The sequence below is a fragment of the Scomber scombrus genome, chromosome 10 (genome assembly GCF_963691925.1).
Source record: "Scomber scombrus chromosome 10, fScoSco1.1, whole genome shotgun sequence".
In the NCBI taxonomy this organism is placed as follows: Eukaryota; Metazoa; Chordata; class Actinopteri; order Scombriformes; family Scombridae; genus Scomber; species Scomber scombrus.
In genome coordinates this window covers 24972841-24990761 of record NC_084979.1, presented here as the reverse complement: position 1 = coordinate 24990761, position 17921 = coordinate 24972841, and the positions used below count along the sequence as shown (strand labels likewise).

Genomic DNA, 17921 nt, shown 5'->3' with positions numbered 1-17921 from the left:
AGGAACGAAGGAAGGAAAGAAGGTAAAAAGAAAGAAAGAAAGGGAGGAAGGAAGGAAGGAAGGAAGGAAGGAAGGAAGGAAGGAAGGAAGGAAGGAAGGAAGGAAGGAAGGAAGGAAGGAAGGAAGGAAAAAAAGACAGGAAGGAAAGTGGGCCGGATTGGACTCGTCGGCGAGCCGGTTCTGGCCCACGGGCCGCATGGTTGACACCCCTGGTGTAAACTAATAAACTAAACTAAACTAAATTTGCATATCATATCTCTAATCCAATCAGCTACGACTATGTGCAGAGTAGACGTTGCATAATGACCGTCACAGCCAATAAGGATGCAGTAGGGGCGGGGCTTCAGTCTTAGTACCGGTCACTGTTGCCGATGCGTTGAACAACCACATTTCAAATTAGAATGGCGACCGCTCTCTGCGGTCTACAGTCAACCGGCAGCAGCAGTAAACCGGCCAAGACACACCGGGAGCACCGGAGGAAAGCGAGGGACTCCAAGCGAAGGCAGGCAGCTTTGTTGTTCCTCAATAATATCTCGCTCGACGGACGGCCCCAGTGTCAGTTTAACGATGGAAACACCGACCAAAAACCCGCCGAGGAGCAACAGCGACCCGGGGAGAGAGACGTTGGAGCGGCGGTGGAGCCCCTGCCGGCAGACAGCCAAGCACAGGTCGCCCCGGTGACGGAGCCCGCTGCGGCCTCCAGCGGCTCGTCCTCCAGCTTTCCAGGAGTAGTCAGCCCCACTCCTACCCGACCTTCTTTGGTAATGTCTCCGGGTCCTGCTGGGACAAGTGCTGCTGTGGGGGCCAACGAGGTATTTTTGGAGGGTGTCTGTGAAGCCGAGACGCAGCAGCCCCCCGATACCCCTCTGTCTCCAGTGCCCGCCGGACAGCAGCCCTGCGGCCCCCGGGTCAAGTCAGCGCCGTCAACACTGAGCCCGGTGCCAGCGGGGAATACTGTGGATTCACGGCAGAGGTGAGCATGATGATGGTGGTGGTAGGTGTCTGCCTCGCTCCCCTCCCCTCCCCATGGGCCTTTAAACAGGACTTCCGCATTAAATGAAAGCTGCATTTAATGTTTTTATTTATTATTATTATTATTATTATTATAGTTGCGCGTGATTATATTGTATTTTAATAACTTTACAGCACTTTGGTCAACTGAGGTTGTTTTAAATGTGCTTTACAAATACACCTTGACTTGACTTGCAGGTATCAACAGAGGAATTCACTCTAATTATCATGTTGTACTCAGCATTTAATGTGCATTTTACGTGTTATAACCCCTTAAACTGTAATATATTATGATATTTGAAGTATAAATAGAGATAGAAAATACTATTTACACTGTGTTTACAGTAGGGTTGCTCTGCTGCTCCTTGTTGTCCTGTGTTGTTAGTTTCTTAGACATGAATCAGTCACTTACCTGCCTAAAAATAAGTTATATCTCATGTTTTAGTTGTCAAATTTATGATGTGAGAATGAAAATACCTATTAAATTGTTTAAATGTTGACATTTTTTAAAAAGTAAACTCAAAACCTACCTAATCTCTTTTTTAAATCTAGTTTTAGTCTAGCTTGTATTGAACTTTATCGATTTAACTTCATTTTACTTTTACTTTTGTCTTTTTTTAAAATCTATTTTAACCTAGTTTTTTTTACTACTCTTACTTTAAAAAAATAAGCCTTTTTCTTAATATCTCATTTTTATTTATTTATATAATTTCTTATTTGGTTTTTTGTCTTTTAATTTGTTCTTTTTGCTTTTGTCCTCATCGTCTTTATTCCTTTTTCTTTATGTTTACACCTTTTCTGTCTTTTCAGCTTGTTAATCTACTGTAAAGCACTTTGATCTACACAAACCTGTATGAAAGGTGCTATATAAATATAGTTTGATTGTGATTGATTGATATTTTGATAAGGAGGTTTGCGTTTGACCCCCTGCTTTGGTTTTACATTAAAATCTGTGATGTAAGCTGATTTACATCACAGTAAAAATGCAGATTACAGAGCATGTGAGAGTCACTCCGCGTCTAACTTTCTTCATCTCTTCCTAGGTTGAGGAATGTCTCCGGCTCCCCTGGACCCAAAGCGCCAAAGAAAGTCCACTTTATCAAGAGTATGAGGCAGTATGATACCAGGGGATGTAGGTGAGTCTAAAGGGGCCGTTCACATTAACACATTTACACACAGTTTCACAGTAGAGGAATTTACAAGGGATCCTGGCTTCCTACACCAAGTTTCCTGTCCAGAGAAATATATAAAAAAATGAAAGAAACAAAGGCTTTTTTTATGTTGGACTCTGAAACAGTAGTGTTACTCTCCTCCCCGCTAGTATTGTAATAAGCTGCTTATCTGGCATAGCGACTTAGTTTTGGCCCACAGAGGAATAACAGCGGTGCAGCTGCTGAGTGGTGATTGCCACAGTGAATTTAATCACCCTTGGAAGCTCGGCGAAAGCCCAAAGAGGTGCAAGTGAGGAAATGCTACACCCCTGTTTCAACAGTAAGGTTACCTCCTCCTGAAGCTCGACAGCACTGAAATATTACACTGTTGGCTGTCTGTTTGTGAAGCTGGTTGACCTGTTTTAGAAAGTTAGAAAACAATGAGTAGGGTAATCACTTCTTTTTAATTTAGTCTGTAGACACTGACAAAAGGCATGTAGTTTTACTTTCATTTTTGTATCCCTACTCACCATATCATCAAGTTTTTCCACCTTTTTTCCCCCATTTATCCTCCATTTCTCTCACATCAGCCTTCATATTCATACCCACATACATACTCATGTGTCATGTGTGAGCTTAAACAACGATGATGCAGCGACGACCCCCCCCCCCCCCCCCCCCCCCCACACTCCCCCCCACAAAACCCAAACCTGCCCCCTTTCAGGTTTGACTTTCTCTTTCTGTTTTGAGGCAGCCACACAGCGGCCCGTGCTACTGACTGAATTGAAAGCTCTCTAGATTATATAACTAAGCTAATTAACACTAGCAGACGTCTGTGTTGCAATGTTGTCGGCTGTAAAGAGGTTCATGTTTCTTCCCCCTGAAGGTCCGACCAGGCTGTTTACTGCTGAGCGTCACCACAGAGACCGCTGACTGTATGTTTTTGTTTTTTTGTGAGGAGATGAAGCTTCCCCTGTCTCGCCCCTGCTCACACACCCCCCCCCTCGATGTTTTTGCCGTTTTCTTACATACTTTCAATACTGCAGTGTTGTGTTCGCTGACTGTGGTGCTGTTAAATAAGCTGTGATCAATTGGTTTGTTCACATTTTTTATAAGGAAGGTTGAGATTTAATAGAGAATGTGTAGCCATGATTTTGTGGTTGTTTGTTCCCTGTTTTTTTTAGTAGTTCAGCTCTCAGTTTGTTCCTCTTGTGTTTTTAATATTATTATATTCAAATCACAGAGATGAGGTTCTGTAAACCTGAAGAAACAAGAACAAAACAGATTTTATTTCACTGTTTGAGGATATTTCCAGTATCTTTAAAGACTCTTTTAGCCATCTTAAAAAAAATATTCTGTCTGTTATCAGGTTTTTAACCATTTTTTCAAGTTGATATCTCCATGCTCAATTTGTACAACATAAACTTAACTGTAATAATATGATCAGTATATATATTGACAAATGTTGATTAAAGATTAGTCAAGGTTATTTTTCCATCTTAATGTCTAGAGGATTATTTTAGTATTCTAGAAGTATTTATTAATCAACTCTGCTATTCAAAGATATCCAGTTATGCATTTTTAGGGAAGCCTGTTGCTTATCTCAGTGATCTGATTACCAGTTAAAACACCAGAGGAACAAACTGGGGCTCGTCCAACTGTTGGACTCCCCTCCTCTTCCTCCTGCTTTGAGCTGTAGATCGTCGTCGATGGCCGCTGAGCTTCGGTTGTGACGCAGATCAACATAGACGTGTCTCTGTGGCCGCAGCTCGAGTCCTGATGATGAATGCAGTGTGTACAGTGACTGCTGAGTGGCAGAGAGTGACTGTGCTCGTTGCTTGTAGACTGACACACCATCTGTTTTGTCTGCCTGTACTTGCTGTGTCCTGCAGGATCATGCTGATTTGTGCCAAGCGGTCGCTATACGCTACTTTCTCAGTGCTGCCGTATGGACAGAGTGCTCACCTCAGGTACAAAGACAGCACCGTCCCACCCACCACCCATCCTCATCCCCACCACCAACCCCACCGCCCCGCTTTTATGTTACATCAACCTCCTCTTGTTTGATCCATTTCATTCTCAGGGAAAAGGGCAGCAAGTGTGAAGCATGTGGTGAAAATGACATACATGTGACTCTTTCTGAACAGTGATCCGAAGCTGGAGCCTCAGAAACAAAGGCTGTCTACTGTGGTGCCTGCAGACCATCTCCCCTGTCTGGAAGGTATGGAGTTGGGCACGTACGGCAAAGTAAGTATTTCTGACATTTACACGTGTCTCTGTGACGTGTGAACGAAGCAGAAACACTCACATCATTCAGTCAAACCAAAAAAAGTCAAAGTTCTTTATTTGTCATTGTTACAAGAACGAGACAGTACAGCATCTCTAGAAAATAGGTAATCAAAGTTAAAAAAAATTGAATATTAAATAAATGAATAAATGGCACCATACAGGGCTAAATTCAATAAAGTGCAAGAAAAATGAAAAAGTGCATGAGCTGAGTGCAAATGTTGCTGCTAAACTGGATGCCCCAGGAGTTCAGATACATTTTCTTAATTTGAAGGTTTTTGAATGAAGCAGAAACACTCACATCACTCAGATACAGTACTGTGCAAATGTCTTAGGCCACCATTAGATTTGTTGTTTTAGCAATGCTATAATGACCATATATATTTATTTCTCAGTCTCTTGATTAGAATACAAGAACATACAGGAAATGTGTATGCAGTATTAAATAATAACATCTAATGCAGTGAAATCATATTTGGAGAGAAAAACAGCTGATAAAACACTGAGAGTCATGGAATGGCCTCCAGACCTGAATATGAGAGAGGCAGTATGGAGTCACCTGGACAGAGAAATAAATAAAAGACAGCCTAAATCTAAAGAAAAACCCAGGGAAGTGATTAAAGAAGCCTGGTATATTAAACCAGAAGATTACTTCAGAAAACTTAAGGACAGTCTCTCCAAAAGAGTTCAAGATGTGCTTAGTGCCACAAGAGATCAAACTAAATACTGACTTTTGCCTGTTGGAGCCATTTTGTTTTGAAAATTGTGTGTTTAAAAAAAAAATGTTGTGTACATATTTCCTGTGTATTCGGTTTGTATCTTAATGAAGAGACCTAGAAATAAATATGGATGGTCATTAAAACAACAAAGCTAGTAGCGGCTTAAGACTTTTGCACAGTACTGTACATTTTCTTATTGTGAAGGTTTTTGACGTTCTCCTCTTTCCCTCCTCAGACGGTGTCCTACGCTCAGTTCCTCTACCCGACCAACGCCTTGGTAAGACAAAAGAGCGGAGCACCGGAGAACAGCACGGCTCAGACCCCTCAGTCGCGTTTCCGTGGCAACGGGCAGAGGAACTTCACCCCTGCTCGTCCTAACAATGCCGCGCCACAGGACCCATGTACGGCTCTCACAGGTTTTTTAGGCTCACAGACACCACAGAATCACACTTGCAGCCCGACTGACCTCAAACACTTTTAACACTCTGCTGCTGCTGTTTGTGTTTTTTTAGGTGTAGAAGAAGTCGCAGAGTACGATCCGAACCTGCTCAGTGACCCTCAGTGGCCCTGTGGGAGACACAAGAGAGTTCTTATATTTGCGTCATATGTGGTGAGTTTTTTATCTTATCTCATATCACAGCTTTCTGTCTTTATTCGTCTTGGAAATGGGTTAATTTGACTAGTAAGTTGTTCTGTTGCAGCCTGTAAATCAACCTCCAGCCCTCTAACACTGTAAAATACATCCATTATGTCCCGTTCACGTGATTTTATTGCTGCTCACTAGAACACATCACAAGACTGTAATTCCTAGTGCGTTAAATGAACCTCACTGACACTGTTTACAAGAAAAACTGTAAAGTTTTATTGAAGCTATAATTCACGCTCACATGAGGCTCTTCTGTATCGACATGCTCGTGTTTTTTTTCTGTTTCTGCAGACGACTGTTGTTGAGTATGTGAAACCATCCGACCTGAAGAAGGACATGAACGAGACCTTCAAAGAAAAGTTTCCTCACATCAAACTGACACTGAGCAAGATCAGAAGGTGCCGATATTTTAACTTCCTTCTAAGAAAACTTTTGAAAGCCAAACCGTTCCTTGTGGTGTTTAAGTCACATGATGCACTCTTTCTCAGAAAACTGATCAGTAAACATGACTTTTTCTTCCTCTTTACAAGCCTGAAGAGAGATATGCGGGCCGTGAGCGAGGAGTGCGGTCTCCAGCCAGTCACCATAGCGATGGCGTTTGTTTACTTTGAGAAGCTGGTGCTGCAGGGTCGCCTCAACAAGCAAAACAGGAAGCTGGTGGCGGCTGCGTGCGTGCTGCTGGCTGCAAAGATCAGCAGCGATTTGCGGAAGCCAGAAGTCAGACAGCTCATTGATGTGAGTAAAGGTTCCACAGAAACAAACCTTGCTGTTTAAAAGAGAATATAAACATAAAACAGAAGGGGACAGTAACCATCCTCATATTTAAAAGTGGAAAAACCTGCTCAGGTTTATTTACTAAACATTGTCACTGGATTGGAAACATGTTCTTCACAATGTTAGGACTGTAAACGCCTGCAAAGATTAAAGTTTAATTATTTAAACTGGTTAATACTGAAGAATAAAGTTATATTACTGCTCACTGACAGCTCCTCTAATTCAGCTGAACCGCAGATTCATCCACACATTTAACTTTTAACAATGTTTCCATTAAATATTGATCATATGTAGTGTTATTACAAGGGTGTGAAAGCACAAAAAGACCATAATAATGTGAATATTGAACATAAAACATTATAAATACATAAAATATATAGTACATATTTAAAAACAAGCTCATCAGTGACACACATAAACATAAAGTACATCCAGTTGTTTTCATCCCACATGATTACATAAAAATAAGTTCAATATTTCACACATTTTATACAATCATCTGGTGTTTTTCACATTTTTAGATTCAAACCATTTAAGTTTTAACAATGTTTCCATTAAATATTGATCATATGTAGTGTATGAAAGCAAAGAAAGGCCATAATTATATTAATCTTGGAACATAAAACATCATAAATACATCAAATATATTATAAAATATATAAAAACAAGCTCATCAGTGACAGCAGAATATAAAACAGAGTACATCCAGCTGTTTTTATTCTGCATGATTAAAACAAAATGAATTCAATATTTCACACATTTCATACAATCATCTGCATATTTTTGACATTTTTAAGATTCAAACCACATTATAACGTGTTTTCCTTTTAAAACCCCCTTCTACCCTCCACCCCCTCTACAACCCCCACCCAACCACCCACGGACGAGCAGAAGCTGGAGGAGCGTTTCCGTATAAACAGTCGGGAGTTGATTCCTCTGGAGTTCCCGGTGCTGGTTGCCTTGGAGATGGGACTTTACCTCCCCGAGAGCAAGGTCATGCCACACTACCGCAGACTGGTGAAGCAGGGTTAGACTGGTGTCGTCCGACTGTCCTCTGGCTTCGTTTTTATAACATCGGCCAGTGTGTGTGTGTGTTTGTTTGTGTGTGTGCATGTGTGTGCAGAGGATCGACCAGTTTATAAGCTGTGGTGTTTAAATCAAACAATTCTTGTACTATTTATTTTCCGTCAGTCTGAGGTTGAGTCTCTCACTGTAAAATGAAGAAGAATTAGTTTACACTCGTTTTTAGACTAGACTGTGTGTGTGTGTGTGTGTGTGTGTGTGTGTGTGTGTGTGTGTGTGTGTGTGTGTGTGTGTGTGTGTGTGTGTGTGTGTGTGTGTGTGTGTGTGTGTGTGTGTGTGTCTATCTGAATGTCTTTGTACGTGTGTGTGGCGTTTCTGGTGTTGATCCAGTCATGAGCTCTATGTTAGAGATGTCCAATAAGCACGTTAATTGTGCTTTCATTATTGGTTCCTCGTGACCTTTTTTTATTTTTTATTTTAAATTGGTACGTCGTAGTATTCTTTAACCTCCTATTTAAATGAAATGTACTGTGATGTTTGTGTTTGTGTAAAAAATACTCCTCTCCTGCACCTTTCTCGTTACTATACAGCCTGTATAGTATTTATTATGAGCAGTAATGACAAAGATTCATACTGTTGGTTTTTGTAAATGCCTTTTTAAACCCACTGTGACATTGAAGCATTTTTTAGCCATCAGACCGAAACATTAATACTGTAGATTGTTGATCGTCGAAAGAAGAAGGAAGCAGTCTTTTTAAAGGGAACATATCACACACAGTTACAGGTCTGTTTTTTACTCCGAGGAAACTCCTGAAATATAATAATAATAAGCTTGATTTACAGCTAGAATAACTCCTTATTTATCTTTCTCTTTATGCTCCCCTACGTTCAGCCTCTGTCTTAAACAGGCCGTTTTAGCACCTGTCTCTTTAAGACCCTCCTCATGATGAACCCGCTCTGTTCTGATTGGTCAAATCACGTCTGCTCGCTCTCAAGGACATCCGTACACATTCAATACGAAATCTGATCCGAAGTATGTGAGTATACGACATGGAAGAACCATGGCAACGGACACCACAGATAAGACGTGCTCGACTATCTGACGTCCGTTTGATCGTGAAGTAGCGGAAAACTTTCCAAAAGGAGCATTCAGATCATGGATGAATTATAAGAATTGCACACCAGACTTAAAGATGGCACCTATTCCGTCCGATGAAAATTACTCATCTGGCACATGAGCCAAAAAAAGATTCTATCCTCCAGGTTTGGTTCTGTGTTGTGTGACCCTCTGAATATGTGCAGTAGTTGGGCCCACTTACGAGATCCCACCCTGCTCTGGGGCATTTTTACAAATATAAAACATTCGTTGATTAAAAATTCATTATAAAAGAATAATAACTGACCTTATCTGCAGTTTGAAGTGTCCTGTCAATAGTTTTACAGAGGTATCCTTTATAGTGGCAATTTTACAGGAAAAGGCCTTTTTGAGCCAAATTTCGTTGCAATACCACAAGTGGCCACTGGGGGAAATTAGCAGCAAGGCTGAGCAGCAGCTCCGTATCCATTTATCTTAATACGTCCACAGTTCAGAGCATCTAAAGCCCTGACTTTTGAACATTTTTAACATATATTCACCGTAAGCTTTGAAAGTCTAACATCGTAACAGTATAAATATGAAAAAGTATGTTATGTCTTCTTCAGACGTTGAAAACTCTGTTAATCAGAATAACCGCTGTGGAAGAAAACAGGATTATAGACTCATTATTTATAGTAAATGGTTTTAAAAAAATATATATTTCATGTCATGATCCAGGGATGTTTTGTAAACTGCACTGGATTTTTTCCCCTCTCAATAGTCTGGCTAGTCGTCACATTTTTTCATTTCTCAGGAATTTTACTTCTTCATATCTTCAAATGGTTCATAAAATCTAAACCCAAAGAGAAGTTTAAAAGTTATTACTGTAGCTTTCATCAGTGAAATCACTTTTTCTCCATTATAAGTTAATGGAAGGTAAGTGATTGTGGTGCTTTTGATCAAGAGAGGGGAATTTAAAACCTTCAACGAGTGTCTCTTCTACACGTAGCAGACTGTATTAACCTGAATGCAGAACTGAATTGAAAAGTAAATCCTCAAATTTAGATGCCAATGGATGTACAAGTATGTTTTAAAAAAGAAAAAAAAAAGTGCCTGAAACTACAACGGGAGTGAAATGGTTAAACATCTTATCATAAGTGATATTTAGTGTTGACATTTCTGTCTTTGCTGTAGAGATCTTTAAATGTCAAGGTTGTTCTTGTCTGGGAGAGATAATCGCCAACACTTTGGGGGACAGTCGTTACATGATGGTGGTTCAGTTTATTTTGGTGTCTGCGGTGGTGAAATGAAAACTGTGTTACAAGAAACGTCCAAATAGAAATGAACTGAATGTTTGGTGTGAAATATGGTTTTATGGTGTTTGTTTGTTTTTTCATACTGTGAAATGAATTTTTTTGAAATATATTTTCAGACTCTGAAACGTTGCAGTTTGAGGTTTTTTTTTTCATGTCCGCAATTAATAATTTACAGTGTGAATGTAGCTGTTTCTCTTCAGGGCAGTGCTACAGAAAGTGAAGCGATTGTTCAAAAAAGAAAAGATTAAAAAAAAAAACAGAAAATACTGACTGGTAAATAAACAGAAACAAGACAAAGAAGTGTAGTTTTCATTACTTTACTGTTCCCTTGTGTTAGGACAGGACGGGCTTGTAGCTGACATGCAGGTCAAACATGTTCGATCGGTAAATATTAATTCAACGCTGACGGAGGATGAACACGGCACTATCAGCTGAGAGGGAGTCACAGTTTCTACTATGTTACCCATAATCTATATCCTTAATGTGTTACAAAACAGCAGAAGCAGCTAAATAAATACATTAAATAATAATTAGTTATTCCCCCCCAGAAAGAGTTATTAGTCCAAACTCATGTCTTCATCGTCGTCTTTCTTCTCTTTAGAGTCTCCGTCCTGGGGGGACTTTGTCTCGGTCTCCATGGCTTTGGCAAAAGCCTCAACGTCTGTGAAGATAAAAAAATGTTCAGAATTAAACAAAAGGCTCAAATCTCAGACTGGCACATCAGCTAAAGTCATACATGTCGGTTAAACCCAAATTGAATGGGTATAGTGTTACATTGTCCTATTTTTAACCCTCAATGATCAAACCTACTACTATAGCTGAACAGGAAAATATTGTCGGGACATACTAGAAAACAACTATGGAAGATATTAGGACAGCTGAAGCTTCAGATTATCTTCAGATAACCTTTTATATATATTTTTGCTCAGATTTGATCCCCCTTCTAATAGCATAAGCAGGAGTGACGATGATTACAGCAAGAAAAACATGTCAGTGTTCATTTGGTCGTCTGACTGTTTCAGGACAGACTTGAAAAACTGTGAACTTGTCTTTTAATTTGCAAACTAATTAGAGTTTTCCAGCAGTGAGACATACAGCGAGTGTCTGCATCAAGTGGACAAAAACACAGACCTCCTTTGTTAGCAGCGTCGACAGCCTCTGCAGGCAAACCAAACTGGTTCATTAGAGGTCCTAACTGCCCGGACGCCAGAGCGCTGCTGAACATGCTCATAGCCTGCGGAGACACAATAAATACCAGAACAAGAAGCTAAATACCAACAAAATGAGTCTCACGGTGACAAAGAGTGCTGCCAAAAGGAGAAAACACTCCTCTCGAGCTATTTCTGAGCCCGAGGACGTAAAAATGTTGAATGTCAAATTCAGTCTCAAGCTTTAATTGTGTTGCAAGCAACTTGCAACACAATTAATGAATAAGACGCTAATTTAATAATAGCAAGTCAAGAAACAGAGAAGCAACTTTTTCACATTGAATTTAAGCACAAATTTGTTCCAAATGAAGGAAGAACTCTGTGTTTTCGCCCCGTTTTCAAATGATATCGAGTTACAAACAAATACAGGTGAGTAAAAAACCACAGAGGGCATCCAGCGAACTCTCTACCTGCTGAAACTGAGGCGAGCTGAGCGTGTTGTGGAGCTCCTCTGTGCTCTGAAGCAGTGACTCTCCGGTGGGCAGATAGGGCATCAGCCGCTGCTGCACCTCGGGGTTCGCCAGGATGGGAGCCATGACCTCAGGTGTCAGGACGCTGGCCAGGTCCACTGCAGGTAACAAACATCACTGACTGGTTAGTTCAATCTCATTATAAATCACTACTTTTTATTTCTCTCTCAGGATTAACATCTTCGTTTTCACTCACTTCAGTTTAATTAGATTGTGTATTTTTTTTTCTAGGACTTAATCTTAATCCAGGTCATATCAATTGGGCCCTTTAAATGATGAGCAGGGGTTTTATTCCCTCTTAACTAACCAAAAGTAACTCAGCAGTTAGCGGCCACTGGTGCATTTAAATGTAATGGGAATCAAAATGCTCATGTAATAGTCATATTTTTATTTATTTATTTATCTATTTTTGAATTTATTGCACATAAAAGGAAAAAAATGGAGATTAGGAAAAGAAAACAATGACTAACTAGGGGCCAATTAAACCCATAAGGGCTCGTCAAGCAGCCTTCCTAAAGTGAGACATACAACATAAAAACTTAAAGACTAAAGAAGAGCAGACAAATACTAAACAAAACATAAAAAACTAAGGTGCTAAAATTAACTAGTGAACTAGAGAAAGAAATCCACTCTCATTTTATATTTCAGCACCAACTGCTTCAAACAATGACTCAACACCAGGCTGAGCAGCAGTGTTTTATCGCCCTCTCTGGTAGAAAGTGGAATAACAGTGATGTCACCTGGTAAACCTGAACGTCACTCCAGCAAAGTGAGAAATTAAACCACAGGGAGGTCAGAAAAAGACACGATTCTCTCTTTAAACTCAATTCAGAAACTTCACCATTTAAAACTCACACATAGGATAAATCCTAGAATAAAAAAACTGAATAAAAATATAGAGGATTAATTACTTAATATGTCCACTTTCAGTACTGGTGATGCTTCTCTTTGGTTTTCATGTCATCATATATAGTGCCAACATTCACACATAAGCACCAGGCCAACTATTATTTTTATTATTATTTCAACTAATCTATCATTTTATCATTTTAATCCATAAAATATGAGAAAGTAGGTGAAAAAACGTATTAATTATACCTTAATTAAAAATGTATAAACACTGTATTTATCTCATTATTAATGCACTTTCTTCACTGGTTAGACACTAACTTTGTCTTTCTGCCATTTGGTGCTGATTGTATATTCTTCATATATTTTATTTCCACTCTTCCTTCTCTTCATATTTCAGGCGTTCTTTAATTTATAGCTCTCATAGAAAGCAATCACACCATGTTCTCTTCAGGAAATGCATCCCTGGTCTTATATGTGAATCTGTGAGCTGTGTGAGGGCGATAAATATTATTCTGAGAGCAGAAACGATGAAGAGCTCGATAAAATTTAATCAAAACAGCGTCAGACTGCAGTGTTAGTGAGGGGGCTTCCTGCTTCTGCGACAAACTTAATTCATTATGTCAGAATTAAAGGGGACTGTGATGCTTATAATGCTAATTATTTGCTGTATAATTAGTTTAAATTAGATCTAATTATGCACTTCTCCCTTTTCGGTCGCTCACCTCCCTGTCCGCTGGCCGGTACGTTCATGGTCGCCAGGATGCTCTGCAGGTCTCTCAGCTGGATGGGCTGTGTGGGATTGGCCGCCCCCGCCGCCAGAGACGTCACGGCGGGGGTGGAGGGTGTGGTGGCTGTCGGGGAGGCCGCTGTGGTGGCGGAGGGGGTGATGGGCGTGGTGGGCACCTGGGAGGAGCCGAGCCGACTGGTGGTGGAGGTGGAGGTGGGGGTGACGGCTGTGGAGGGGCTGAGAGGAGAGAATAAAGCTGCATTTAACATCATCAGCCTGTGAAATATGAAGCTACTGTGTGATAAGTTTATGTTCTTGTTATATTCCATTTTTTTAACCTTCCTAATAAACTTCTGCGGCAGTATTGTTCTACATTTGTGTTTGTTTGTGAGCTTGTGAAGTCAGATTTGTGCATTGAGACTTTTTTTTGACTCACAACTTTGTAGTTTTTAATTGAGAAAAAATGTTTTTTGTATTAACTTGCTTGGTTATATTTTTTATCTTAATCCATCGTCTGCACTTGTTTATATTGAATGTGGTTTTTTTTGTTGTTGTTGCAGTTCCCTTCATACCAGACAATTTTCTTCTTTGGCAGATGATAAAAGTGACCTAGAAAGCATTTTGACAGCCTTAGAAAATGAAGGATGGACTTGATGTGTTCATAAAGAACAACAATGAGCATCATATGAGTAATAATAGCAGCCAGTTTCACAGTTGTGGCTCCTTTGTGTTCGGATCTATTGATGTAAGCCGAGCCGAAAATCCAATTAATTAATTGAATCAAATGATAGAAAATGTGTCTTTTCTGCCTTGGTCTTCCATAATTTTTAAAGATGATCTTTCAGTCGGGCAAATGAAGGTCTGAATACATCACCTTGAGCTTCAGGGAATTTAGATTTTTGTACTATTTTCTGATTTTTTACAAACCAAACAATTAATTGAGAACATAACAAGCAGATTAATTGATTGTAAAAAATAATCACTAGCTGCAGCTCTAAATGTAAAAATGAATGAGAAAACTGATATCTGATTTCTCATCTTTTTTTAAAAGGAGCACAAACTCAACTTTTATTGGACATTTTGGGGAATTTTAATCTCTGGAAGAAAGCTCTCGAATGAAAGCTCCAGCCAAGATTTCCTTATTTTTTTAATCTGCTATTTCTAAAGTCAACAATGAATCTTCAAGCTCAAGATTTTCCAACTGCTCCTCAAATATTTCTTAGCAACGTTGTATTTTGTTTGTTTGGTAAATGATGTGAAATAATAAGGAAAACGGCACCAAACAACCAAACACACCCAGCAGCATTAAGATACCTGGTGGAGGAGTTGCTGGCTGCAGGAACGCTGCTGCTGCTGCTGCTGCTTCCCAAAAGGTTGGCTAAACCTGGACCAGCCAGCGCTCCGAGACCACCTGTAATTAAAAACAATGAGACAGCATTTATTAAGATACTCCTTTCTTTGGATAATGTGTCAGCTCTGCAGCTCTTTGACACACTTCACTACATGTGAAGTAAAAAAGTTACACACCGATCCCTCCGAGTCCAGTCGGTCCAATGAGCTGCATGAGCTGGTTGTGGCTCATGTTACCCAGAAGGCTTTGAAGGCCGCCCTCGCCTTTACATGAAAACAGAAGACAGCATGTGACACCCACCATGACACTGAAATTCAGTTTTAATATGATTACTGACAGAGTATTTCAGGTTTTAGGATGTGAGCATGTGTTACCTCCCAGAGCAGACAGATCATGTCCTCCACTGCCGCCGCTGCCCAGGGCGCCGGGCATGGGCGGGTTGTTGAGGTACTCGTTCACTTTACGGCAGTGCTCCTCGTCCTTGTCGGTCTTAGGCTCCTTAAATCAGAAAAAAGAGAGAACTTAGTCAGGTTAGTCAGGGACTTATGTGATGAATTTATGAAAAATATATAGTTTAATCTGTTTCTTTAGTAGTTTAACTGTATTGATCCATGATAAAATAATGTGTCGTATTGTCTTCCTACTGTATGTTAATTTAAAGTTATGATATATCAGAAAAATAGTTTCAACTCTTTCTAACATTGTCATATTTGTGTTTTTTGTTTTTATGTGTGTATACTTCTGTTTGCACACTCACTAGCCTAGAATTGCTCCTTGGAAGGGAGAAATAACGTATTTTGACTTTAATCGAATTGAACATTTGTTGTTTTTTAATGTGGTCTATAAATACACTGATTTGACTATGTTGGCTCTTTGACAGGTACAAAGAAAGCTCAACATCAGGACTTAAAAAAGATGTGTGTGTGTTTGCAAACTGATTATTTTCAACAAATCCTGTGAAAAGACCAAAGTCTCTTAGTAATCTCTGACTTCACAGCTCATTTGTTTCTACTTAAGATCCAATTCCTTAAAAAGCTTCACAAATATATAATTTTAAGAAAAAAAAGCTGAGTAATATCCTAAAGCAGCTGGACTGTAGTTTTAAACAAACGATACTCAAACAGGAGTAAATAATGCGTTTACTGCAGACTATTTTCAGCGGTGAATTAACACACTTTTCTTTGCTCTGCTGAGTATTTACAGAAGCTCGACAGTGAATGTGGAACAGCCTCAAAGTAACCTACAGAGTGTGTTTGTGTGCTCGTCATTATAAAAGAACATGTCACCAACGCTGTGATGGTGTGACTCATTGTTGAGTTTTTTTATTGTTTTAAGAAGACAATGGAGCTCTGCAGCACAGAGAAATGAGTTTTATCGAGATTTAGACACACACACACACACACACACACACACACACACACACACACACACACACACACACACACACAATACTTGTTCGTGGGTGTGATGGCCACAACCACTCAGGGTAATATCCACCCAACTCACTCTCAAATTTAACTTGATTATCTACAAGCTTAATTTCATTTGCAAGCAACCACACCAAACAATTAAGATTACACAGCCTGTTTGATTTGGAATTAGTTTATTTTCTTTGAGCCTTTTTAACAATGTAGGGTTCTGCACAATTTTCTGTTATATTAATCATTTCTTTCTTTGTCTTTGAGTTAATGTGGTTGTGGGAGGACTTCCTGGCTGAGGACTCTTAAATCTAGTAGCAAGCTCATCAGGCCGAATCATGTGCTGCTGTGTCATGGGGGGTATTTGGGTTTAGTTAGTTTAATTGTAGTTCTTTTGTTATATTGAGTATAATTATCTTTTGTTGACCTCTTTGACAGGCTTCATTATTACGTTGCCTTGTTGCCTCACTGCTTGGTCTCTAACAGCGGGTGTAATTCATTGTTAGCTTTGGTCCTTTAATGAGATTTGTTGACAATGAGAAAAAAAATGTGTATCACAGTATGACAGAAAATATGTTGGAAAAGAAGTAATGAAATAATAAAGTTATTGCTTGTATGGTTTTTTTCTTGTAAATTTCCCATTATGAGTGTATTCAAGTTAAAACCAAAAGTGTGTGTAGCAGACGATCGGCAGCTGCATACCTGCATCCAGAAGAAAAGCCTTTTGGAGCCAGCTTTGAACTTCAGCACATAGACGCGTCCGGTGGTGCACTGGTTCACCCGTTTGAACTCGCAGTCATCAGGGAAGATGATCAGATCCTAAATCCAGACAAAAATAAAAAGCCAAACACATTAAACAAAGTCAAACACAGACCAGACAGTGTTACATGCAGACAGCGTCACCTACATCATCGACGTTCCCGGTGGTCCGATCCTTCCAGCAGAAGTGGATGAGGGAGTCGTCGGTCTGCTGGATGTAGACCTGACCTTTACGCTTGTCGGGGGTCACCGTGCTGCCCTTCATGGTCATCTTACCGGCACGAAACTCCACCAGATACTTGCTGGAGGAGCCGCGGGACCCGGACACCATGCTGGGGAACAACGCTCCGGAGGCCATGATGAGGATGAGGAGGAGTAACTGCTGCTGGGACAAAGAGGAGGAAGGGCTGTTATACACTGAAACACATGATAGCTGATTGAAAACACAGGTGACAGTAAATTATAATCACCAACTATTTTGTGTAATATCTTTCTATAATGTGCCATACTGGTGCAATATTATTTTCCTGGTTTTCTTGTGATTGTTTTTGTTTAAATTATGTAATTTATGTCTATCTGTTTGGAAGATAAATGTCTTGTGATGCAGCAACACTGAGCCCAAGAACAATTTCTATGAGGGGACAAAAAAGTATATCTGAATTATTTTGGTAACAGAATAATCATCGTAATCATTCTTTAATTAAAAATGACAAACATTTTCTGGTCAGATGTGAGTTTTTTATGTTCTGTGATAGTAAACTGGCTTTATTTGGGGTTTGGGCTGTGGGAAATTATAAAGGGCATTTCCCACAAATTTTATAGACATAACGATGAATTGATTAATTGAACAGATTAATCAATAATAAAAAGGAATCTATAGTTGCAGCTGAATTGTTCACCTAATTCTAACATACATGGACAATCCTGCACCTCATCACAGCTATATCCACCTGACTTATACTAATGTACAGTATATTATAGCATATCAATTAGGGCCTGACTGATACTGGATATTTGGGGCTGATACTGACATTAAGGAGTAAGAAATATCCAATAGATATATCAGCCGATAATTTTATATATACAGAATATACAGATAAACTTACATTTTGATTTGTTGCAATGACCCCTTAAA

At 39.7% G+C, this 17921-nt stretch overlaps 2 protein-coding genes across 4 annotated transcripts; one reads left to right on the top strand and one right to left on the bottom strand.

The window, feature by feature from the left end:
- Positions 1–401: 401 nt before the first annotated feature.
- On the top strand, positions 402–8153 carry cables2a (Cdk5 and Abl enzyme substrate 2a). Of its 3 annotated transcripts, none has more exons than XM_062427653.1 (9): positions 402–973; positions 2055–2147; positions 4055–4132; positions 4310–4409; positions 5403–5568; positions 5680–5777; positions 6105–6211; positions 6344–6548; positions 7479–8153. In XM_062427653.1, the coding sequence occupies exons 1-9, from the start codon at positions 402–404 to the stop codon at positions 7617–7619; spliced, it is 1560 nt and encodes a 519-aa protein (XP_062283637.1). In that variant the 3' UTR covers positions 7620–8153. The 3 variants fall into 3 exon arrangements, with proteins under 3 accessions (XP_062283637.1, XP_062283636.1, XP_062283639.1); XM_062427652.1 differs by having other exon boundaries at positions 5403–5583; XM_062427655.1 differs by lacking the exon at positions 4055–4132 and having other exon boundaries at positions 5403–5583.
- Positions 8154–10312: 2159 nt separating this feature from the next.
- Positions 10313–17165, bottom strand: LOC133987182 (proteasomal ubiquitin receptor ADRM1-like). Its single transcript, XM_062426466.1, has 9 exons — positions 16935–17165; positions 16730–16846; positions 14984–15107; positions 14786–14872; positions 14573–14669; positions 13254–13495; positions 11620–11777; positions 11133–11235; positions 10313–10662 (listed from the first exon to the last, which is right to left on the bottom strand). Exons 1-9 carry the CDS (start codon positions 17142–17144, stop codon positions 10559–10561), a joined length of 1242 nt encoding a protein of 413 aa, XP_062282450.1. The 5' UTR covers positions 17145–17165; the 3' UTR covers positions 10313–10558.
- Between the last annotated feature and the right edge of the window lie 756 nt (positions 17166–17921).